Source organism: Athene noctua, chromosome 1, assembly GCF_965140245.1.
Source record: "Athene noctua chromosome 1, bAthNoc1.hap1.1, whole genome shotgun sequence".
NCBI lineage: Eukaryota > Metazoa > Chordata > Aves > Strigiformes > Strigidae > Athene > Athene noctua.
Window position 1 is genome coordinate 41,710,042 of NC_134037.1, and position 24,599 is coordinate 41,734,640.

The following is a 24,599-nucleotide window of genomic DNA, read 5'->3' on the forward strand; positions in this document are numbered from 1 at the left end:
TGAAACTAATTTTAAAAAGGAAAACAATGATGAACTCATACAGAAACCACTATTTTGTATAATTTGTATGCTGTCCACAAGGAATACTACATTTGATCCTGGTTATCAGTTCTCAAAACATAGTCTAAAAACTTATCTGAAGAGGAAGATTTACTCTGGGGAAGTTAGAATTCATTTTTTTTAAAAAAAAAGTATAATGGAAACATAGAACATTAGAGGGGTTTCATATTTAAATTTATTAAATGGTGTAAAATTTGTAAATTTTCTTGAGACAGCTGTTTAATGTTTCTTTTTTTTTCTCTATTTATTTGGAAAAAACCCAACACATAAGATTCAATTATCTATATATAACTTTTGGGGAAGATAGGATCAGTGCAATAATATAATTGAAAAGATGCCTTTTATGCCACTTCCTGAAATTTGAATCCTAAAATATAATTTAATTTGCTTTTCTACTTAAGGGCTTTAGATAGCTTCCTTTCTTTTTTATTTTACTCCACATCAAAACTCTTTTGGTTTACTGACAACAAATCTTTTCATTTACCCCTTCCTGCATTTAAGCTCACTACTGTAGTAGGAACATAATGCATTTGTTTCATGATTTTCTATAATGTAACTATTATGGTTTTTTCTCCCTTCCCCATGATCTAGTCAGCATATCCATGAATTACCTCTAGTACTGATTTTTGGAATCGCTACATCTCCGATGATTATCCACAGCTTGCTTCCTCACTTTGTTTCCTCTCTGCTGTGCATAGAGCTTTTCCAGTCCCTTTCCTGTAAGGACCACCTGTCTACTATAATTGACAAGGTAATTCCCTTTCTAAACAGGAGTGTGTGTGTATTCAAGTACAGTGTACATGTGTGGCCTTTAAAAGTAGGTTTGTCTGAAGCTTTTGAAATGGAATTTGTTCCCGAGAGCTGTGGATTTTAGATATTTCTACTTAAAGCTGCTGAGCAGCTTAATACTGAAATCTTCCTTCTCACATTGAAACAGTCACACACCTGCTTTCATCTTTCATTTCTGTAGACATCTGTGCATACATACTTGGCCAATTACACTTTGACATTCCCACTTCTTCATTAAAGTAGTGCTTTGATTTGAGTTTTACTTTGTTCCAGAAAAAGATAGCTTTAAACATAGAAAAATACAGTTCAACCTGAATTTTGCCATCTGTCCAAAATTAGCAGAGTCATTCAAATGCTCAAGCCATATAGACTCTGTGCCCATGCAATTCTTGGTACACCACTTTGTGTGGGATTTCCAAAATCACTGTTACACATACTGAAAGTAGCGGTATCCCTCGTGGCTACAGCAATCTCTGATCTGTTTGTAATTTTCAAAATAAAAATAGTGTTAAGCAAAACTAATTTCAAATGTTGCGTATTAGGGAAAGGTACTTAGAAAACTGTGGTGAAATATTAAACTTAAAATCAATCTTTGATCCATGTTTTGGCAGAAATACTGGTTTTAGAAGTTGGCGGTGTGTTTAGTATTCCATTTCATTGAATGCTAACACCTACCAAGAGTTGTACCGAATTGTATATGTGTTTTTTTGCTGAGTTGAATTCAGGAAAGAATTTCTGCTATGGCTACTTTTGCTTTTTGTCTCCCTCAGTTGCTTCTGAGAGCCTCGTTTCCCTTTAAACTGGGTGAAAAAGTTCTGCAGGTTCTCATCAACATATTCTTGTACCATGATTTTTCTGTCCAGAATTTTATCAAAGGATTTCAGGTAGGCAATGGTAACATGAACTCAAATAATGGTTATGAAAGCAAAGGGTAATTACAAGGCACTGAAAGATTTCTTAGGTCCTAATCTTGCTGGATGAAAAAGTGTCCTTAGGAAACAGTTTTAAAGTTAAAGCCTTAACAGCTAATGTGTAGGACAGGTGTGAAGAAGCATGTAAAAGCTTACTCTGCCACAAAAAAAAAAAAAAAAATATTAAGAAGGTTACATTTAAAAGGGTAACCTGTCTTAGTGGGTAGGAAGACCTGTATTTTGCTATTGATTAACTTGTAGCTTCTAACACCCTTGGCAGCTCTGATCCTCTGTACCAGGTCCTTGTACTCTGGTTTGTCATGGTGTGAGCGGGCTACAGCAGTGTCTCTTCCCCACTTGAACTCTTCAGGCACAGTTTCTGGATGCACACTTCTTACTTTTTCAGGGAAATAGAAGCTGTAGGGTCACCTACTTTGTGCTTCAGATTAGGTGGTACTTGTGCTCCAAGCAGCTGTGTGACAATGAGGGAGTTACATATACCCTCTCAGGAGAAAAAGTAGAAGACTTCGAGGTTTCCAAAAAGAGTCTGCACAGAGCATGATAATTATATTTTTATTGCTTACATAGACCTTCATATCTAGATGTTTTTATGTTAAGTCTCCTTGTACCTTTTGTGGATTGCGGACAAGAGTTCTCTAAAGAATTTGTAGTCCCTGTAATCTGTTGTAATGCAGGATTGCGAAATTGTTTCTTTCTTGCCTGGTTGCATGTGTGAACCTGTTAGTAGAACATACCCTTTTAGTATTGTACACCTTTAGAGTGTCTCAGATTCTTTGATGTCTAAGATTCAGTGATTACGCGTGGCCAGGAGAGATATCCTGGCTGCAGTATCTCTTTCTGCAGACAGACTTGAGCGGGTTTTCATAGGTTTTGACTCCTCGTGTTTTTCTGAAAGTCACCCATTGGCCTGATACAAAAATACAGGTCCTCACCCTAACAGCACCTAGCTGTGCCCTTGTGTGTTAAATATAGTCAAGGATGAAGCAATTTCAGGTTAGGTTTCATAAATCATAGGTACAAGGGTTCACCATCATTTCATTATGTCTAGGAGTGATGTTAACTTTTCTGACAGGAAGTCTTTCCTCTTTGACAGTTTTTATGTTTTAAGAGCTTTAGTGAGATAGTCTGGGGTTTTTTTCTTTTTAAAAATAGATGTGATGAGTATATGCTGCTATTCTGCAAGGCCCTGATACTACAGACATTTAGTGCAGCTGAAATCAGTTATAAAGTGCATTTGTACATATGCATAGTAAGAGTTAAGCAGTGTATTTTTGTGTACATGAAACTGAAATTGAAATCAGGATGTGTGATACGTTTGCTTGTGTACAATAGTTGCTTTTCATATCTTTAAATATACTCTGTGTTATTTGTGAGCATTGGAGATGAATATGTAACCTAAAGAATGCAGTAATTCACATAAGTGAATAGAAAATACTTGACAAGCTATAGTTACCATTAAATAAGAGGGGGGAAAGTTGAGGTACTAAAAATGAATAGCACATACAGCAAAAAAGATAATTATGTGACTATTTAAAACTTAATAATCAATGTCCTGTAGTGACTCATGGAATATTTATGAACTGTAATGATTTTTTTTTTTTTAAAGGAATACCATTACTAACGTTGTAGTATATGCACTGTATTAATAGGAAAGCATTAAAAGGTACATACAGCAGGTAGGATGAATTTTATTAACATAACTGGTTCTCTATTTTTCAGCTCTGTATTGTGGAGCACTTCTGTTCCCAGCCTGTTAGTGTATTGTGTTGCCAACTGGTAGATGCTAAGAAGAGAGCAGATTCTTTATCACATGATCAGTGTGAAAACATTCGAAAACTGCCCTCTTTTAGAAGGTAAAAGGGGAAATAAATTTTTGGACAGCTGTGTATTTAGTCAGCTTTAAAGAAGATAAAAGGAATCTGTAAATGCAGCTCCCTGAAAACTATAGATCACTTGTGCATATGTTTCTATAGCAAAGGTAAATCAATCAAAAGGAGGACAGTTCTAAATAATTTCAGGAGACCTTAATCTTCTGGTGTAGAAAGTACAGCTTCTGTGATGTGTAAGCACTTGAACTTTTTTTTTCCTCTTCTTAATACAGAATAAAGCTATTATGACAAAAAACAATAAATCACTTTTTAACTTGTTAAGATGACTTGGAGCATCATCTCTAGGGTTTTTCAACTTTCTGAATTTGACTGTCCTTTTTTGAATCTTTCCAATGACATCCTTATAGAAGTATAAAATTTGAAATTTTTAACTCTATAATGTTTAATCATACTTTACATTATAATTTTTATGTTCTTGTTTTTTCTTGCCATCAGGTATGTGGAAAGTCAAGTATCGGAGAAACAGATTGCACTGCTGACAGTAGACACCTACTTAAAGGTAAAATGTTGGGAATGTCTTTGAAAAGCAAAAATAACTTTCCCAATATATTAGTTTGCAGAGCATAATAAAATACAAGACTAAGATGTATAGTTCTGTATAATATCTTTCACACAGTACACACTGTGCTTCTTGTCCAGTATTCAAAGAATTAGGTTTGGCAAATGAAAATTCTGAATCTCTAGGGTTGCCAGGTATACGTTTATACAAAGCTGTATTTATATCAAATTTTAGCTATGTCTAGAAGTGTAACGGCTTTAAAATAAGGTTACAAGGTTTATTTACAGCCTGTTTTTTTTAATGCTTAATCAGACTGATTTTCTTGGAAAGTCAGTGCAGTGTAATCTTGGAGGTTATTTCATAAACTCTTAATCCTCCATACCCTCTGTGTATTTTCTGATTGAACTCAGTAGGGCAGTCTGGATCCCGAGGCACACATTCACACTGCATGTCGTACAGGATTAAAACTTAAATTTATGTTACGTGTTTATCTGAAGGTTTCTCAAGTGATTAAAGTCAAGTTACTAGTATTGTGAGCCCTTTAGGAATTCACCAACAAAGATCTGTTGGTTATTTTCACCAGCTGAACCACCCCCAGTGGAAGCATTGCTCAGGGTAAAGGGTTTCCCCTAACTCTTCATCTCAAGCATAGCTAACCTGTCAGGCAAATGGTACTACTAGAGATAAAGCAATTAATTTATCCTAGCAGAGCTTCCTGGTCTGTAAGGACTTTTCGAGTGTGAAGAACAATGGTAATGGCTGGAAGAGAGGTGGTAGCAGGCAAGTTTGCAAGTGCAAGCACAGTTAGAGTGGTCAAGGTAATACATGGTATTATGATCATAGTCTTCAGGGGCAAAAAATAGCTGAAGCTACTGTTGTTCCCTTGCTATTTATTCACACATCAGCAAATGTGCCAGCACAACTGCTTGTGTGGCTGTGCAATGAATGTAATCAGAGAAACAATCCAATCAAAGTAACCTGACCAAAAAAAAAGACAAGATGTGAGAATTTTTTTTGAGTTATTTCTGCAGAATGATTACCTCAGTGCAGTTCACTCTGAAGGTGCATAAACACTTCTGTTGAAACAAGAGGAGGGAAGGAGGGGGGAATGAGAAGCTGAGATTCTGTTTCTTTGTTTGAAGTTTAAAGACCATGTAATGGGCTGCTACTTTGAAAGCTGAATACCATGAGCTTAAACTTTATGTTTTAAACTGTATGTGTTTAATAATGTGCTCCTTATTTCACAAACCTCATTCTGTAAGTTTGGGAAAGAAGCTGCAATTCTTGTGCTTATGTGTGTATGATGCTTCTGACAAATATTAATTGAAGAAACTTGTTCTAATGTCTACAACAGGGGTAGGACTATTATTGCATTGCCAAACTGGCAGCAGTCTGCTTGGGGAGAAAAGGCCCTACTGCTGCATTAATGAGGTGTTGTTTATTCTGTATGTCATACTCATCTGCAGTATCACTCCAAGCTTTGGAAACACTGTCAAAGTCACTGTGGTACTACCTCATATAAATTTACTGTTCGTGTTCAGGACCTGGTAAACTTGCTGTTCAAGCTTAGCACCTAAACCTTTAATAACCTTTGTCAGAAGTAATTCATATTTCATGTTATTGCCACTTTTAAAAATAACTATGGGAAGAGTTCCACCTATTTAGAATGATCAGTTTTAAAAGCAGTTTTATATGCTAATTACTTGCAACTCTGAAAGTTTTCATGGCAAATTTCATTTGAAATTGTGTAAATGTGGCAATCTATACTTGGGGAAATAACATAGCACAGTCTTCTGATACTGTTTTAAAACTCTTCTAAAACAGAATATGCCTTTGCACTGCATTATTTGGCATAATACATAGTCCTACAGCATCGTTATTTATGTATATTAACTACATCAGTCTTGAGCTGGGAAACAAGATGATGGAAATATAGATGCTGTAATGCTCTGAGTTTGGGGGAGTAAGATTGATGTAGCAGCATTAAAGAGAACTTGTTTTCTTCTCTCAGCTTTTTTTGTGGTAGGTATAATTATTTTTTTAATGATTCTGCTTAGAATTAAAACACCAGACTTGTGAGTATCTACCCTAAGGTCTTGGAAGGCATTTAAATAATTGTTATATCAACGACCCATACATTTTAATAGATAAATAGGGAGAAATGTCTTTAAGGTATTTAATGATCTTGAACTTTTTTAACATCAGAAAGCTCTCTGCAGCACTAAGTCTCTTTGTGACTTTCAGTCTTTGCACTATGACACTTAATCTTTCCACATGTCAGTACTTCCTTATATTGCCTGCAGATAAGGTTTTGCCTTTTTTTTTTAAAAAAAATCTTTGGTACCCTTTATTTTAGTTTAACTTTGGAGAATTTCAGTGGCTTGTTTTATTTTTCCTTTTGGAATAATTTGCTCAGGGTTGAACAAAATGGCAATAAAATATGTAGAGAATCCTGTGGTTTTTTCCTCTTTAACTGAAACAGGTGAGAGAAGATCTTCTGATTCACAAACTTAAATGTAATGAGGCCAAAGTACTTCAATACAGCTATCAGGAATTGAGTGTGGTTTTCCAGAAGTTTTACATGTGCTTCCATGGGAGGCTGGTGATAATGAGATGCCATCCAGTAAATTCAATAGCAGCAGTTAATAATTTCTTTTTCCTAATACATTATTTATTTTTTTTCTGCAGTTCTTAACCTATGAATAAACAAAAGTCAAATTAAGAGCACATAGGAGCAGCAACTTCATATTTCTTTATTTTGCGTGAACTGGTCTTTTTATGTGTACCTAACTAATAAAAACAGCAGCAACTCCCAACACAAGAGATAAATTTTTTTTGTAATATAAAAATGCAAATAATAAGGATTTGAGTGAAAGTCGCTATATAATTTCTCATTGCCTGTTAAAGGTATAGTGTATAGTCCTGTTTTTGTGAGATGACATACCAAATCTAAAGGCTAAATACAGTTGAAAATTATAAAATAATCAATAAAATAATCAATTAAAAAATCTCCAGTGAGATGGAGGAAGAAATTAAATAATGTGGAATGTTGTTGCAGTAAATTGTTGAAATACAGCTTTTTTGCACAGTAGTCTTAATTTAACACCTAGTGATATAAATCATAGCACACCACAATGTCAGAGTCATTTTAAGTACTTTATGAGAGTTTTAAATTAATGGGTGTCAGAATGACTTATTAAACAATTATTCTGTTACTGTAGGAAATAACACAGAAGTTGCTGGAGGACTTGCATGTTTACCATGAAAATTACCTTTCAGTTTTGAGATGTCTTCACGTTTTCACATCTTTTCTTCCAAAGTATCCTTTGGGCAAGCAGGTGATGTATTACTATTCCATTTTAGTGAAACTTTTTTTTTGTTTCGAAGTATGACATCAGAATAAGTATTTATTCTTTCTCTTTGTTTACTATTCTGCTGATTTGCCCTCTGCTTCTTAAAATGGAGACAGATGCTTTCTTGCTATGAGCAGGGGGCAACAGCATGTGGTTTCTTTAGTGGCATGGATGATACCTTGTCAGTCAACAGGAAGGAATTTCCAAGAGGAAGCAGATGCACAGATCAGCCAAAAAATCCACACATTGACTTTCCCACATCTGGGATTATCTGTATGCATTGCAGACAGTGTACACTCTTCTACCATCTATTAGCTCACCCTTCAAATTCAGATGAAGAGACTGAGTTTTAGCAACCTCCTGTTCAGAATAAAATGATAGTAAGGAAACAGTGATGATTGCTTTTAATAGCCGGATTGCTCTAATGTAGTTAAATCCACCTTCTCATGCTAAGCAATTTCTTCTGCTAGAAGAGCAGTATATTCTGTGCACGTGCTGTCAGTTCTCGGTGTATTCCACACTGTTACTGGAATCTGTCCCTAACTACAAAACCAGCATGAACTTTACCAGTATTTGAGAATAAAAAGATGTTTTAGCTGGGGCACTTGATTGGAGTTCCTCTCTGTTCTCTGCAGTTATCTTCATCTGAATGTTAGTTGTTTGAAACCTGGTGCATAGCAACACATAGACTCCAGCAACACTAGGAGCTTAGTTCTGTAAGATACTAAATGCTCTCATTTCTTTTGCAATCATTCTGCATCTCCGGAAAACAAGCTCCAGAGGAATTACATATAACTTTGAAAAGCTTGTTGTAAGAGTTACGCATTACTTTGTTTGTAAAAGACTTTATCCTTTCTTCACCTTTGGCATAACAGATCAGGGAGTTGTACTGTGCATGTTTGGAAAACCAAGTGTGGGAGACAGAGGAGTATGAGTCATCTCTTCAGCTAGCAAGGTAATTTAATTTTTTGTTTTTCCATTCTGTTTTAATACCATTGTACACATGGAGAGTATCAGTCATGAGTTATTCTGGCACTTAAAGCTGAGCATATCACCTGTTTGCAGCTAGTTATAGGATTGTTTGCAAGTATAATAGACAAAATGAAAGCAGCAGTCCTTCTACCATTTTCCATGAAATTCAACCAGGTTCTAATATCTCTTATGCCCTGAGTAATTATGCTGAAACCACTGAGATTACTGTGTGTGAATGAGAACATCAGTTGGTTTTGTCTTTTAAAGCATGATTATGTTAGATGTTATCAACCAAATTATTAGTTTTAGTTGGCCTAAATTTTAATCTGTTGTGAAAATTAGAATCTGTTCCAACTGAGTAGCTGAGGCCTTTCTTATTTGTTTATTTTATTGCTTTTCCCCTGCCTTCTCTGTCTAACAGTTTGTACAGAGCCTGAGTTAAGTTCTTGTGTTACTCTTAGGACTTTAGGAGAGCTTATGCTTGTGTTGTCTGTCAGTGTTTAAAGTGGAAAAGACATTCAAGCCAATTTTCTTAATAGAAAACCCTTAAATTGCAGTGTTCCCGCTACAGACTTTTAAATGTGCTTTATCACAGCAAATGGCTGTTTCCTGATAGCTGCATTCGTTCAGATTATACAGTGGTTCTGTCGCACAAGGAGCTGATGTAACACCGTTACTGTAACAGCCTCTTCAAGACCCTCAGCTTGTGAGGTTTGATGTGTCTGACAGTAAAATTGCATAGAAAAACCATGTCAGTGGTGGGGGGAGGATAACTTTCTGGGCTCATATACACCATGAAACATATACTTCAAACTGTACCTTTGCCATACTGAGTGGTTCTTATGCATTGTCACTGCACTATGTTCTTTACCCTCATCCCTTTGAAAGGATTACATGCTTTATTTGTCATTTCTACAGTCTTTCCCTCGTAATCCTTCTCTGACTGTCCTGAATCTTGACTGCACTCACCTATCATCTCTTGCCCACAAATGTGTCATTTTGCTTTCCTGTACTGTCTGTTCTAATAATGCTTGGCCATTTTTTCCTCTCCTTTTTCTCCTCCTGTGTTTAATTTTTCTTCCATTTTGAATTCATCCACCTTTTCTCTTGTCTCAAAGTTCATGATGCCATCAGATTCTGGCTTGCTTCCCCTTTATTCTTATCTGTTCATCTCCCTCCTGTTTTTCTTCTGGTCCTGGCTCCCGCCATGGGAGCTTCTGATAGAAATACAGTGATCACAGTCATTCTTTTCATAGATAATAATTATTTTTTAAAATCAGGAATTATGTCATTTTTCAAAAAAAACTCCTTCAATACAATTCCTTCAGATACTTGGGATCCTAACTCTGATTATTTTTTTCATATTTTAACTCTTCCATTTTACACATACTTCCTCTTGTCTCTGTTTTTTTCTGCCTAGAATCTTGCTGCTGACTCTTAGAAGAAAATGATAAAATATGATTTCCCCCTCCCCCCCTTTTACTCACAGTCGTCTTTTTTTCTCCCCTTTGCTCAGGTATGGAATTTACTCACTGTTCCTTAGTATGTCTGCCTTCCCAGGGGCCACATCACCTGCTGATATCCTTATGTTTGCCCTTTCCCATTCCTTATTCATCTTTTCAGTGTTTTTCTGGAGTCAATTTTTTTTTCCTTGTATTTAGAAAGTGAAAAATAGAGAAGATTTTGGTCTGCTTATTTCTCAATTTCTAACAGTCTCTCTTTTGCCCTTCATAAATTGTGTTTGAATATGGGATTTTCAGTTGTTGCATTGAGTTACTTCTGTTGTTGGTTGGTTGGTTCTCTACTTCAGCCTTTCCTTGAACTGGTGCTTATTCCTTCTGCTAAAAGTGCTCTCACCACAGGTGGTGTTTTGGGTGATATAACTTTAGCAATCTAGACTAGTTATTCTACTTGAATCTAGTTGTGTAGCGTCTGTAAAATACCATGGAGAGACAGGGAGAGTGCATGAGCTTTAGTTCACTTTGGATTAATCCACTCAGAAGAGAGGCAAGATTAAGAGATGTTGGAGAGTGTCTCACTGATTGGTTATGGGGAGCTAACTGGCTGGGACATCTGGTCAAGCTTTTAGGTGGCAAAACTTTGAGGATTGTCTGATGTATTGTCTTCTGTCTAGATACTGTATTCTGCTCATCATTGGTTCCATTTGTCACATACCACTTATCACAGTCCTGCCCTTCCATGACTGTTGTTTTTTGTTGTTGACCAATCTCTGTTATCACTTCTTCAGATGATTGCCCACTTCAGCATTCAGGAGTTTCTATGGACTTCATTCTAGCTTCCTTTCTTCTCTTTCATAACTTGTCTCTGAATAATAAGATTTGCTTACTGTCTTCAGATGATCTGACATCTTCCTTTCTGCTTTAAGTCTGTTTCCTAACTGAATTAAAATCTTAACCCCACTCTGATATGTGGCATACCTTGCAGTAAAATCTCAAGCCCAAAAGCTTCTTTCTTTCCCATTCACAGATCTCCGAATCTGGTTATTCTCTCTCCATTTTAGGTGTTTAATTATTGTGGTGTTTTGTCTGGCCTGGAAGGTTATCTTGTTTACCCATTACAATTCTACAGGACAGTTTCAAAATGTTTTCTAGCCTTTTGTGTGGTCAAGGTCACTCTTTTTGTTATTAATTCCTGATGCTTTTCTGTACAAACAAGTGTATCTGAAGGCAACATCTGACTTGCCAAAGTTCGTAATACTGAATCAGATAAACAGGTTTCAAATTCTAGCCTTTACAAGCATTTAGCATCAACTAAACTAGAGCTCCAACTGCAACTGTCCCTCCAGACATCCATAAAGCTTCCCCAGCCTCTCCTAAACCTTAAATCTCTGCTAGTCAGTGTTCAGGTAGCTGATACGGAGACCCTCTGCCTGACACACTGATCACCATCTCTTCATTCTTTTGTCATCCTTCCTTTTTTTGTGTAGCTGTGGGGTTTTTTGTGTCTTCTAAAATCCTCACACTATTAGCACCTTTGTTTTTTATTTTTTGTATTAGCACTTTTTTTTGGCATAAGACAAAGCAAAAACATGAGAATAGGCTGGGAAGGGCTCCTAGTAACAGCAGCTATTACAAATGTATGATTGTTCAGAACCAGGGTGTTTAGCAATAGGAACCTCTCACAGTGCATGAAAAAGGTTGCGTGCATGTGTAATGGTACTGACTTGATGCAATGACTAATTCTGGATTTCATTTACGGATATTTGCAAGGACTTGCTTTGTTATCTTTTAAATGAAGATTCTGAGACTGAGCAGTGCTTGGTGACATTTATAAAATGCCCTAATACATCATTAAAAGCAAATAAATGCTAAGCTGGAGGTTGGTCTAGGTGATCTCAAGAGGTCTATTCCAGCCTAAATGATTCTGGGATTCTCGTTGTGGTTAGGTTTATAGCAATTAAATACATAAAGCAGCAATTTGAATTTTGTTGGAGATCATTCTGAATCGGAGAGTAATGGATTTTGTGGGTGTGTGAATGCATACTAATCTGACTACTTTTTTACTGTTTCATTTACTGTTCTTGGGAATGTTATGAACCCTACCTTTTTTTTTTTTTTTTTTTCTATCCTCACTAAGTTTCAAAAACTATAACTCTGTATCCAGCAAGTGTTTTTAGGTAGAATATTAGAAAACCTTTCATTGTCAGTTCTGCAGGAAAATGTGAAGGGCTTCTATCCAAGTTGATTTATTTCTTTCTGTTAATGACAGCAGGTAAAAAAAATAGACTTTACTGCAAGCCTGAATGCTTGAGATCTTGAAGGTTTTATCTTTTAAAAGGAGTTTTTCAAATTAATTTTTAACTTTTTTTCAACCAAGAACATTGAAAGCTATTTCATCATTCTGCATTTCAACTTCAGCCAACAATTGTGTCTTTTAGGATGTTGAATAAGTCTGATTTGGTAACCATGCTTCAACAATGTGTGGAAATTTTTGTGTCATCTTCTGGAAAGGAGTTTGATAACACAGTAGAGAAGTTGAAGGAGTTCTTGACCCAGTTTCAGAAACTAGAAGGTGGGTGTGTACTGTCATACATTCCGTTGCAGATTATATGAAAGCTGTTCTATGATTTTACCCATGAGTATAATCTTCCCTGGTGATATCCTGTCATTGTATCAAACCATCAGATTTTTCAGGGGTTTTTTTCAAATACATGCACAAAATTAGCAAATGTTTATATTCTTTATTGGTATGTGGTTCATGCTTTTTATAAGACAGAAGAGTGATGTAAGATTAAGAAATTGGACAGATCAGCAAACATTACTCACTAAATCTGTCGTGTATATTTTGAGCATTTTACCAGATGTTGCAATCATTAAAAACATTTAACAAATAAAAACAGATATTGAAAGATAAAATAGGAGCAGACTTCCTTATGACATAGTCTTTAATCCGAATGTATATAAAGTTTTTTCACCTGTACCTTCAGTTAAATTCATGTAAGATCTAGGACACCAAGAGCCAGTTATCAGGGCTGTGCTGACATGCTGTAACTTGTCAGGCCCCTACCTTTGATTGTTCATGGTAGAGGACATAGTTGAAAATTTATTAAGGCAAATGAGTAAACAGCCTTCAGTCTTTCAGAGGCACATTAACAGAAACTGCCATGTTCTTTCTGAAGCAGGAATATAACATATTCTAGTGTTTTCCCTGAACTATGGAGAAGTGATCCCCTATGATTCCCTTTTGAAGATGAAGGGGTTATCTGGTCTGTTTTATGCATATTAAATGAAGTTCATTATCAGTGTGGTTGCTACTCAGCATTTGAACAAGTAGGCAGTAAGCCACCAAATGCAGTCTAATATTAAAAGCAGTCATGAAACACTCTAGGGTTAACTGAGGCTTGTTTAGAAGAACTGGTTCTTGCCTGTACCATGTATATTTGAATAAATGGATTAACAGCAGGGCTGTGGTACAAGAAATACTGAAAAAGCTGTATATGTCATGGAAGATACAATCACTGAAGAATCTGAACTATGATGGAAAACCTAAAGGTTCATCTAGTTTGGAAAAAAAGAATTGAAGCAAAAGGCTTTTAAGTAGTTGAATTTTTACTTTGAGGGAATAAATAATAAAAGAACAACTGGGAATTCAGGGATGTACAGAACTATAAACCAAAAAAGTCAGTATTTATTTTCAGTTAGGATTTGAAGTTATTTTTAAAGCAGAGAAGGTCTAACGAATCCATAAATGATCTTAGATTGTTTTCAAAGTGGCTTTAAGCTGTAATGAAAAAGTGACAAGGGGAAGTTAAGATAAACTTCACATGAATAGATTGCTAAGTTAGGGGACTTCTTCCTGTCTTACTTCTGTGATTGTGTTGATCTTTAGTGGGAGTTTTCAGAAGTCTGCCAAAGATGTTAGGTACCCAAATCTCCCACAGAGCCCTTAGAGTGAAAGGATAGTCCAAAATATTTTCTTTTTTTAACAACAGCAAAGTCCATCTTCCCAGATGCCTAATGAACTGGGGAAAAAAAAAACAAACAACAAAACAAAACCCACAACATGAAGTTTGAGGAAATAAAGTATCATTATGATCAATCTATTTTGACTTGAAGGATTTGATAAAAAAAAATCTCTAAAAATATATCTGTGTAGTGAAGAGAGGAAGTTCTCTGCTTTAAAGTCTTCAATACAAATGCAAATGTCCACAGGGCACTGGAAAATACCAACTCATTCTATATAGGTCACCAAAAAACTTTTTTGTATCACGGTTGTCACTGCTGATTGGAACTTTACCTGTCATCTGTAGGTAGAATCTCCATCTTATTACCATCTTCATAAGTAAAGCAAGAAATCTAGTTACCTTTTGTTTTGATTTGATTATCATTTGTCATGACATTGACTGTGCTTTGGGAGTTTTTGCTGCTTTGTTTTTACCTATAAATTACTAATTATTGGTGCAGTTGATTAACAGACTACATGGCTATGAAAACAAAATTTTGTTATAAATTAAGTTGAGAATGAGACTGGACAGTGAAATACCTTAGCATGATTTTGGTTTGTTGCTCTGGTGGCAGTTTTTGGGTTAAGTATGGAGAACTCATTTCTTACTGGTTTTTTTCCCATGAGAAGGAAAAAGTATGCAGCGTATAGCTTTTTGAACACTCCTAAAGCATCAGTAGTATCTACTACTAACTTGTCCACCTTACAAATGTTGAGAGTATGACCTAGGATGACACAAACGGAATTCAAGTGATGTTCAAGGCTTATGCTGGATCTTTGCTCAAGGCTGAATTGCTCCTGTTACTTAATTACTGTTGGTTAAGCTGCACTGCAGACTCCTTTTTTAACAGTATTTTACAAGGTGCAGGACTCAAAAGCTGGCAGTGTTTGGGTATGTGTGAACAAGTAACTGAACACTTCTCAGATTGCTTGGGTTAGGGGGCTTATAGGTAGCCAGGAAAAGTTTACGTCACGTATCAAACATTAGTTTTGTTCTAGTAGAAGAAGCTTTCCAAGAACAAGATGTGTCCGTATCATCACAAAAGGAGCTCCAGAAGAAGACAGACCTTTATCATCTTCAGAAGGTTAGGCCTGTGTAGGCTTTACTGACTAGTTCCTTGAATCTTTTATGATGTAATTGTCCGTGGTTAGTTCTTCCCAGCTTGCTGGATCTCTGTGTAAATGTTGTGTATAAGTAACTCTTCTTTAAAATGAATGAATAACTACCAACTATGTATGTCAGGCCACCTGATGCATAGAAAATTATAGAAAATATCTGTCATAAACTAGAGTTTTAAAATGCAAATTAGGGGTTTTCTTCTTGTTTAACTTTCAAATTACACATTCTGCCTAACACATATTTCTTTGAATTTCCCAAACTCCTACCAGTTTGAGGACTGACCTAAATAAAAATAACTGCACGATCACACTTTCAAACATCAGTGAAGACATGCCAGCAAAAATTAATTTACATGTTAAACATATAGATTGTGTTCTCCAGAGTATAACTACCTCCCATGTAGTTTTATGCACCACTTTTTTTTAAAGACTTTGTTGGAGTTGAAGGAATCAAGGCGGTCTAAGAAACTGACAAAGTTTGAAATGCTTCGTTTTGAAGTTGTTGACTATATAGACAGTCTTGTAAGGTGAGCTTTCCCATTTTATTTTCCTGCATTATTTTGCAGCATAAATTGTAACAGAAATTTTGCTAACATGTTAATCTTGTCAAAATTGTGTCTTGGTCCCTGCAGTATGAAGCACACTTCTTTTTCCTTCTTATTCTTTCTTTCATGAGGGCTCTAAAAATAATAATAATAATAATAATAATAAACCCCCTCTTTTTCATAGATTAAAAAAGTAATTGGCACATGAATGGACCAACTTATTTTGGCTACAGAAAAAAGTTGAGGCCTTGGGTATATGTGGCAAAATAAAGTCAAGAGTTCTTAACCTAATCTTTGCTGATCTGTTCTACTTATGAAACCATACAGCTGTCAAGTATGATATCCTGGAATCCATTTTGGGAACTGTTTTGGTGAGCAAGGCATAGCAGATAGGGTTTTGGAGGCAGCTCTGAAGCAGAAAATGTGAAAGGCTTGGGGTGGGGGAAGAGAAGAAGGCACTTGTTAATTATAGAGCCTTGCAAGGGGGGAGGCAGAGAAGCTAACAGAAGTATGACAGTGCCAAGAAAAATGCTTCAAGTATGAACACAGAGATGAGCAGACGCTCATCAGGAGGCCTCAAGGTGGATAAGCAAGATCTGTGGGGTACAGTAGACGACTGCTGTTACCATTTCAGCTGCTGCCCTTATTTTTTAATTTGTCAGAGGCCCAGCTAGAGTTCTATGCTAAATCCGTTAGATGTAATGTAGATAATAACTGATGTCCCTGCTTAAAAGTCGACTTGAGCACTGTTCATCTTGTTCTTTCAGAGATTTGTCAATACTGGTTGGGAAACACATTCTTGTCTCTGACTGCATTAGACTTTTGTTGTTTCCCTTAAGGTAAAACTTTGTATCTCTCCTCCTTCCCCCATACTTCATGTTGCTTTTTCAGAAATTACCTTGTTCCTGCAAACCACAAGACTCTGCATGAGATAATGTATTTCAACACAGCCAGTGTTCTCCGTGAGCACTTGAATGCTGCCCCAAGGATTGCACTTCATACAGCTTTAAATAACCCATACCGCTACCTGAAGGTAAGGAACAAGTGAGTAGTTTGTGGTGCTGAAGTAGTTTCTGAAGGCTACACATGAGGATGATGTCAAAGGCTTAGTTTTGCTGTTTCACGAAGCTTGGCACGCATTCAGCTGTTTTGCAGAGAATAAGCAGCTGGGGACTTTGCAAAGAGCTAAGGAATCTGGCTGAAATAAAGGAGCCAATTACGGAAAGACTTCTATATGGGGAATCCATTTTCCAGAGCCTGTTCTAGTCATGATCTTTTCTTTCTCCTGTAGATGTAGCAGAAAAGTAATTTTGTCCTCCGTTACAAATGGGAGGACTGTCCATGGGGAAAATAGTGCCTGTGGCTCTTTCCAGAGACTTTCTTTACAGGGCTGGTGCTTAGTCCTCACTGTGTAGACTTCCTCTAAGGTGAAGACTCTGTTCAGCCAGAGTGTAAATGCAGCATATTTGAATGATTTCTTTGTTCTTTTTACATTTAATGTCTGTTGTGTATTGACATCATATCTTTTCTGAGTCCAAAAAAGGATTGTCATTGATTCTATTAGTTAACCTTGCCCTTTTCTAGAGAAGAAAAGCAGCCCCTTTTGCACTTCTTTCATAAATGAAATTCACAGGATGACCAAAAGAAAATAAAGCAGGAGTTGTGGAAGGAGTGAATGTACATTTGTTTTTGACTTTGATTATAGATGCAATTTGGAGTTATCCTCATGCCTTAACATTTCCCTTAAAAGCCTGATTACGGTTTTGAAGAAAACATCAGTTGTAGCTGTATCTGAATGATTATGTTACTTGAGTCAAGGCCAACACTTATCAGGAATCACACTGATAAAGATCAGTCTTTGAAATCTACAGCCTGATTTGTACTGGGTTTGTTGGCACAGTGCCTCTATTTGAACGAGGGTTGTCAGTTTTGCTGTGTGCAGGGCTTATTTCTAAAACCACTTAAAGAGCTTATTTGTGAAAACAGTAGTTAGCAAGGGGGCTACCATTAAAGAGACCTAATATGAACCTCAGTAATTTATATTTTTAGGAAACCTGTAAAAATATAGATTAGGAGAGCTTGCAGAATTGACCTACTGATGTGTTTAATAAGTATTCTCTTTGAGTTTACAGGGTTTAAAGCCCTGTCATCCTGCACTTTGTTCTTTGACATACTTTAACATATTTCCAGTGTTTTCTGAATAGATTGTGAAGGTTTGGCATAGTTTCTAGCAGCAGCAGTATTGGCTGTGTACCTTGCTTAACATTTTAATCCATGTGAATCAAAGAAATATTTTTTCTTAATTGTATCCGTGACTTCTGCATGGCTTGTACTTTCCTGGGCCATGACCAGAGCAAAGTTCTCTAGAGCTGTTCCTTCCAGAAGTCTAGGACAGAAAAGGATCTGCTTCAGTGGAGTACCAGCAAATGATTGATAATATATGATGCATTTCTTACAGGAATTCAGTCTATTTATTTAGCAAAACATGAACTAAGGATCATGCTTACCCTTGGGGGGATGGGGGGGGAAGTATAATTTTGTTTTCACTGATCCCTTGAAAATTCAACAAGTTCTAACTTGGAATACCAGCAAGACACTGCTTAGTATTGTGTCAGCAGAAGGAAATCTGATCTTGGCTCTTCCTGGGGTTTAGATGGTCATGTGAGTTTTGTTCTTGACCTTGTGTAAGAAGGGTGATTTTTCACATTGACCTCAAGGAATGAGCCCTACTACCTATGAAGATACTTTGATTGCTGTGAAACAAAAGTCCTTGAGTTACAATTAAACTCCCACATCAGGGAATGGGGATACTAATGTTTGGTCCTTGGGAAAGGCAGTAACGCAAGAGAAACACCTCATCAGTGGTGTTCTGGGTTGCTCCCACTCCCATATTCTTTCTGAAATAGCACCTCTGTGCTGTACATGTGGTTTCACAAGTGGCTGCTCGTTCTAGGGCAGATTCCTGCTTGTCAGTCTAGTTATTTCCTCGTGGGGACAACACAACACGTGTGCTGCTGCCTCAGGAAGCTGAGGTTTCCCTGCATGCAGCTGCAGCTCCCTCCCACTGTGCTGTAAAGGCTTGGCCTACTTGTCACAAGTGAGGCTGCATTTGTTCAGGTGCTGGCAGAGACCCTGCAATGCCAATCAGTAATGTCTTCCCTGGATCATTCTCGGCACTTGCATGTGGTCTAGCTAGATTCTCATTTCTACAGACGAGCCAGGAGAGTGTAGTTGCTCAAAGTTGTGTCCTCTTTTGCTTGTGATACCTGTTCAGGCTTTAAGATTAGAAAATTGGGGCAGTATAGGAAGCCACAGAGTTAGAAGTAGCAGAGGGGAAATGAAAATTGTAGTGTTATCCCTCTGGGCAGTGGGGAGCCACTAGATCAGCCATGTCTAACTTCACCCGTGCTGGTTAGTAACACAGTAGTATTTGAAACTATTATGGTATGCCCCTGAATTACAGCCTGGTAAATTTATGTCTGGATTGTAACATTTTGAGGGTTTAGCTGTGTTACTCTGAATTTATCTGGACACCATCCAGACTGAACTGACAGACATTAACCTAATGTCTGCAGCTTTTTGTGTTCCTTGTACTGAATAAATAAGACTTGAAATTTATTAGGCTTTCTGGAAATTGTGAATGTCTCATAAGTGCTAGAATCCAAACTGAATCTGAGTCTTACAAATTGCAGGAATTGAGATCTATGAAAAGGAAGCTAGAGATTCTTGAGCAGTTATATTCTTTGCCCAACCTTCTTTCCTATCTTGAAAAGCATTTATTTATGAAGGTATTCTTGCTAGGGTTTTATAGACTTCCCAAAAGTAACTGGCACATTTTACTAGCATATAAAAGCATTTTAACAAAAACTAATGTGAACTGAAAGGAATGATCAGTGGGTGTGTTCATGCTGAGAGCTGACTACTCTGAGTGCATGAAACTGAAAACTGGGGGGGAAGGATATGAAATGTAAATTTCTGCAGCTCTACAGAGGCTTTTGCTTCTGGCTCAAGCGGCTTTTTTACTTCTCAAGTAAAAGGTTCAGTGCTGATGACCTGAATTTCCTGACATATAGTTTGTAAGAAATCTGATTTCTGCCTTTATAGCTGCTGAGTTTGAAGCCACAGAGAAATAATTGTTACATTTCAGAGATAAAACTCTTAGATGACTGAAGCAATTTTGCTTTTTAGTACATCTGGTAGATCTATAGTAAGACTTACTCTTTCCTCTGGGGCAGTGTGGGGGGCAGGCAGAGGGGAAGGGACCCTTTTCTGTTTTCTACATAGTACAGTCTGAGGCAAATCATGACTAGTTTATTTTCCTGAATCCAGAGCTACATAAATAGAACTAGCAAAAGAATTGGGGAAAAGCCTGATTAGATAATCACTCATTAGAGACTGTGTAAGTGTAAAGAATTGTAGAAGGAACACCAGGAGTGAAGTATCCAGGTGTGTTTTTGGTGGGGTTTTTTTTTCCAGTGGTACATTTTCTTATTTTCCTGTTTTGTTTTTTTTCCTTTGTGCCATCAACTTGCCATTAAACACACATCCAGTAAACATTTGGTTAAAATATCTACTCTGTTAATTTCCTGAAATATTATATCTAGCCCTAGAGATTGTTCAAGATTAAAAACTGATCAAAGTTACTTTCATTTTTTTCATCAGAATCAAGCATTGAAAAGTGATGAAGGAAGCATTTCTAATAAAGCCCCTGACATATGCATAGTTTACAAGCTTCATTTGGAGTGTGGCAGATTAATCAATCTTGTTGATTGGTTAGAGGTATGTGACAATGCAGTTACTTTACCTGCTGTCAGTATTCTGATTTATCTTTTTGCTGCATGTCTGCTTTTCTTTAGTGCCCCTTCTGACAGCTTAAATCATGGCATACCTCCGTCTCTCCTGTGCGAGAACAGCCAGTAACTCCAATCATCAGCCCACAGAGTCTTCCTCTGACTACTTGAATCATTTATTTTCAGCATTATTACTCTGTGGTGAAAATCTTTTGCTTCTGCCTCTATTTTATGTATGGCACAGATCAGATTTTATGCTTCACAAAGCTACCTTTTTTTCCCCCTTTGCTTTTAAATATTCTGTGACGCTTTTATGGAAACAGGCAAGTGCTGCTGCTTGGCAAGTGTGGGGCTCTTGGAGACAACGCTTGTGCTAGGGAAGAGCAAAGGTCCTTTTATCCTGATATCCTGTCTCATACTGAGACCAAAAGCAGAGGGATAACAAGAGAACATATATTAATACACATTCTCCAAATACTCCCTAGCTAACAATCACATTTTAACTCTGAAGTTTCCTAAACTGGAATGGTTTCTCTGTATTTCCTAAGACCACCTGGACTACACGACCACTATAACTTTTTAGCAACCATGGCGTCCTCTGGAAAGGAATTCTGTGCCTAACTACAAGCAGTGCAGAGGACTCTGCTTTTACTTCTGAGCTTGTTTTGTTTGTGTCTTAGAAATAAAAGTGGACAGAAGTTCCTACCCAGCCTCTTGCTGTCCCTCAATTTTACAGATTTATTCATAGCCAATTTATGTCCTTCATTTTTGCAAAATGTTTAAGCAGTCTTCACTTTGAGAATGTTTTTCAGCTCTGTATTTTTTCTGAGAATGGGTTGGGGACCAGAACTGTCTTGGGATTTAAAATGCAGGCACACGAGTTCAGAGTGATGGCTTTCATTCTGTATCCTGCCATGACAATATGTAACCTTGCTTGCTCTTTTGATCGCTGCGGAACTGACATTCTCATGGCGTTACCATTCCAAAATCTCATTCCTCCTGAGCAATAGTCATCAGCTCAGATCTCATTATTTTATATGCAGCTCTGTCCATGAAATGTGTTAAATCTGTGCTGCTTTTCCCTTTCTAGGCTTTCTCAACTGTTGTGATGGGAGCTGAGGGACCAAATGCAGATGCAGCTTCCTCAGACCAGGTGGATGATATTATCCAGTATCCTTTCTCATTTTTCTCAAGTTTGACGTTCAAATGCTTACAGGATTAATGAACCAGGATTTTTAAAATATAGCCTTATGTGGACTGATAACTAATTCCAGAAAAATAAGACAACTGAACAACTTTAATGTACTGAAAATTTCACAGAACTAGATCAGCTGAAATAAGTAAGACAGCAGCTTTTGTCCATAGGAGGTGTTTGGGTCTGAAGCAGAACCAACAGTCATTAAAACAAGTGGAGCTATACTACTTGATTAAATTGTCTGAGAGTTGGTACAGCTACTGTATAGAGGGAAAGAATTACTGGGAAACAGGTGATAGGATAGCTGGGACCTAGTGAGCAGATGGAGAAATAGACAGTAATTTATTGTGAGGAAGACAGAAGCATTAACAGAAAAAATGCTTACAAAAGTAGTGTCTCTGTAGAAGCCATGAGTTCTAGTACCTCAGAGTTGAGAATTTTAGTGCCCACAGAAGATCTATCGTCCTGATTCTTAACTGAGGTCTGCAAAATATTTAACGGATGAACATTAGAACCAAAACTCATGACTACAACAATAGGGCTGCCACAAAGAAAGGAATAGTTGTACAAAAGGAGGCTTAACTACAGGAGAATATTTATATGCTCTAATACTATACATAGCTTCCATTTAGTATAAGGTCTTCCCTTTACAAGCTCCACTGGTAATTAACACAAAAGTAAATTCTTTAACTCAAGGATATATAGCTGAGTGTCAGTAAGGCAACAAGAAAGGTACAGTGAATAGTGAATAAAGAAAAGGTGATGCTGTTTTATGAAACCTCACAAAAAAAAAGATAATTACAAAGGTTTCCCTGAAGGGACATGAAAGTATAAATTCTTCTGAGACTACAAAATCAGGATCTTTGTAGATTTTAAGCTTCTCTTAGAGCAGAAAGGAACTCTTCCTTTGTTGCCACATTGTAAGCATGTAGCAAAAGAAATAGTGCTCAGATTGAAGATTCATGCTTCTGTAGGCAAACCATGGTCTTCTCTTATTTCCAACAATTTTAGTGTGCAACACATTTAATGTAATCTGTGCTTACTTAGACACAGAAATACTTAGACACCTTCCCATCCTAGAGAGAACGGTGTCTCCATCAATAGATGTCATTAAAAGTGCCCTTGATTTCCTTTACTGAGATGTCCAGTGCTCGTTTTATTCGAGCTGTTTCTGAACTGGAACTCTTAGGCTTCATAAAGCCTAGCAAGCAGAAAACCGACCATGTGGCAAGGTTGACATGGGGAGGCTGTTAATGTGCCACTGAGATCTCAATAAACCTGTTCTTTCTAACACTGTGCAATGGCTGTGTTCCCACTGAACTAGTCCTCGCTAACTCTGCATACCAAGTCAAAGTCAATGATGACTGAATGTTGTGAGATAGATACATTCTGGGTGCCTGGATAGGCTTGAATAGCAATGTTGGTTTTTTTTAACTCGCCTCCCTGTGTGATGTAGTGCTCTATTAATGCTCATGTTCCAAATACTGTATTGTGCCAGGTTTAATCTTCTTTGATGTGTGATATTTAACACTGTACTGATAGAATTCAGGATAGCAAGCCAAAAGGACAACACTGGCTGTGTAAGCTAGAGAAGCGATGAAGCAGGATTATTAACTTGCTTCTTATACACTCAGAGGATTTGAGTCATCATTATAAAATGCCTTCCAGCTCCTTGAACTACTGATTTAAAAATAAATAAAATCAGTATGCTAAGACAGACAGTAAGCTTCCATGTTCAGCCTCTGCTGCATGTTCTTCAAACCAAAACTGGTCATAACTCCCTGAAAACTCCTTCATGAGGAGGAGAAAGGGACAGAATAATTTGACAGGTAGATAAAAATATTTGCTCTTTAAGAGCAAAAGCAAACTCTTTCAATCATTCCCTTTTTCTAGTGAAGTTGATTAGCATTAGCTGACTTGCTGCCAGGGAACTTGTGTCAGCAGACCGAGAGCATGGCACTCATGCCCACTGGAGGAAGGTAGTAAAATCTGCACCTGAGTTACAGTTACCAGTGCTGTCCCCTTTGTAGGAATAGGACTGGAATGGCCCACAGCTGCTTCTGATTTGATCAGGATAGACCAGAGTTGCTATTCTCAGATATTCACAGATCAATGCCTGATACTGTAACAAAAGCCACAATTAAAGTGCTGTAGCACTGGAAGAAACCTGGCTATTACTGGATTTCTGGTCCCCAAAGAACCTGAGGTTAAGAAAAACCTACACCTGATGACAGGTATCAGAGTAACACGGATCGTCCTAACCAGCCCCATCTCTCTTCTTTGGCATTCAAAAGCTACACTGCAGATCCTACTGAATTGAGCTTCAACTGCCCTCAGACTCAGTTTGGGGAGCAAATGTGTTTATGCTGACATTAGTGTCCCATGTTTTTCAACCATAGAAAAAGCCTTAGAAACCAAAGGGGAAAAGCTGTGTTTCCCTCTAGAACAGTGTGCACGTCTGCTGTACACTGATAAACTGTCCCAAGGGCCACAACACGTGCATTTCAGCAGTATGGGTGGAGACTTCAGGTCAGTCTTATCACCTAGGAAAGGGCTGCATTTAAGACTTTGTCCCTCCCAGCCTACTCAAGTTAGTGGTGATTACTTAATTTATTGTAAAAGACTGTATGTACTTCCAAAAAACTCCTGGACTTCCTCAGCTGACCAAGAGAGGATTACAGACTTTCCTTCTGTCTGAGGCATTTAAGTGCTGCTCTTAGTGCATGTGTTCAGCCACCACTAGAATCCAGATGCTCCCACTTAGCTGCACTTGCACTTCAGCCTACTCAAAACAACTGGAAGCGATAGCCTGGAGCACTGAAGATTGAATCACTTGAATAAACCTGGTCTGTACTAGGAGGGGAGTGAAGTCCTGTTACAAGAACCTGTAACTTACCAGGCTGTTTACCCAGGAATGTATGTAAAATGGGTTAGGCTTGTTTTAAATACCCTCAGAGAGGGCAGGAGTCATGTGTTTCCCAACTGTTCTAATT

At 37.4% G+C, this 24,599-nt stretch overlaps 1 protein-coding gene across 6 annotated transcripts in view; it reads left to right on the plus strand.

Moving 5' to 3' along the window:
- Positions 1 to 23,442, plus strand: part of ORC3 (origin recognition complex subunit 3) — a 37,841-nt gene extending 14,399 nt beyond the window's left edge. For 3 of the 6 annotated variants that reach the window (XM_074896006.1, XM_074896005.1, XM_074896007.1), the window contains 13 exons: positions 652 to 811; positions 1,620 to 1,733; positions 3,501 to 3,634; positions 4,106 to 4,169; positions 7,391 to 7,507; positions 8,398 to 8,477; positions 12,393 to 12,526; positions 14,960 to 15,042; positions 15,506 to 15,603; positions 16,513 to 16,654; positions 20,284 to 20,400; positions 21,502 to 21,581; positions 22,755 to 23,440. In XM_074896006.1, the coding sequence (XP_074752107.1) occupies positions 652 to 811; positions 1,620 to 1,733; positions 3,501 to 3,634; positions 4,106 to 4,169; positions 7,391 to 7,507; positions 8,398 to 8,477; positions 12,393 to 12,526; positions 14,960 to 15,042; positions 15,506 to 15,603; positions 16,513 to 16,654; positions 20,284 to 20,400; positions 21,502 to 21,581; positions 22,755 to 22,860 (1,429 nt within the window). In that variant the 3' untranslated portion in view covers positions 22,861 to 23,440. Of the gene's footprint in view, positions 1 to 651; positions 812 to 1,619; positions 1,734 to 3,500; positions 3,635 to 4,105; positions 4,170 to 7,390; positions 7,508 to 8,397; positions 8,478 to 12,392; positions 12,527 to 14,959; positions 15,043 to 15,505; positions 15,604 to 16,512; positions 16,655 to 20,283; positions 20,401 to 21,501; positions 21,582 to 22,754 lie in introns of all 6 variants that reach the window. The other 3 variants (XM_074896003.1, XM_074896002.1, XM_074896004.1) reach the window with 3 other exon arrangements.
- The last annotated feature ends 1,157 nt before the right edge of the window (positions 23,443 to 24,599 follow it).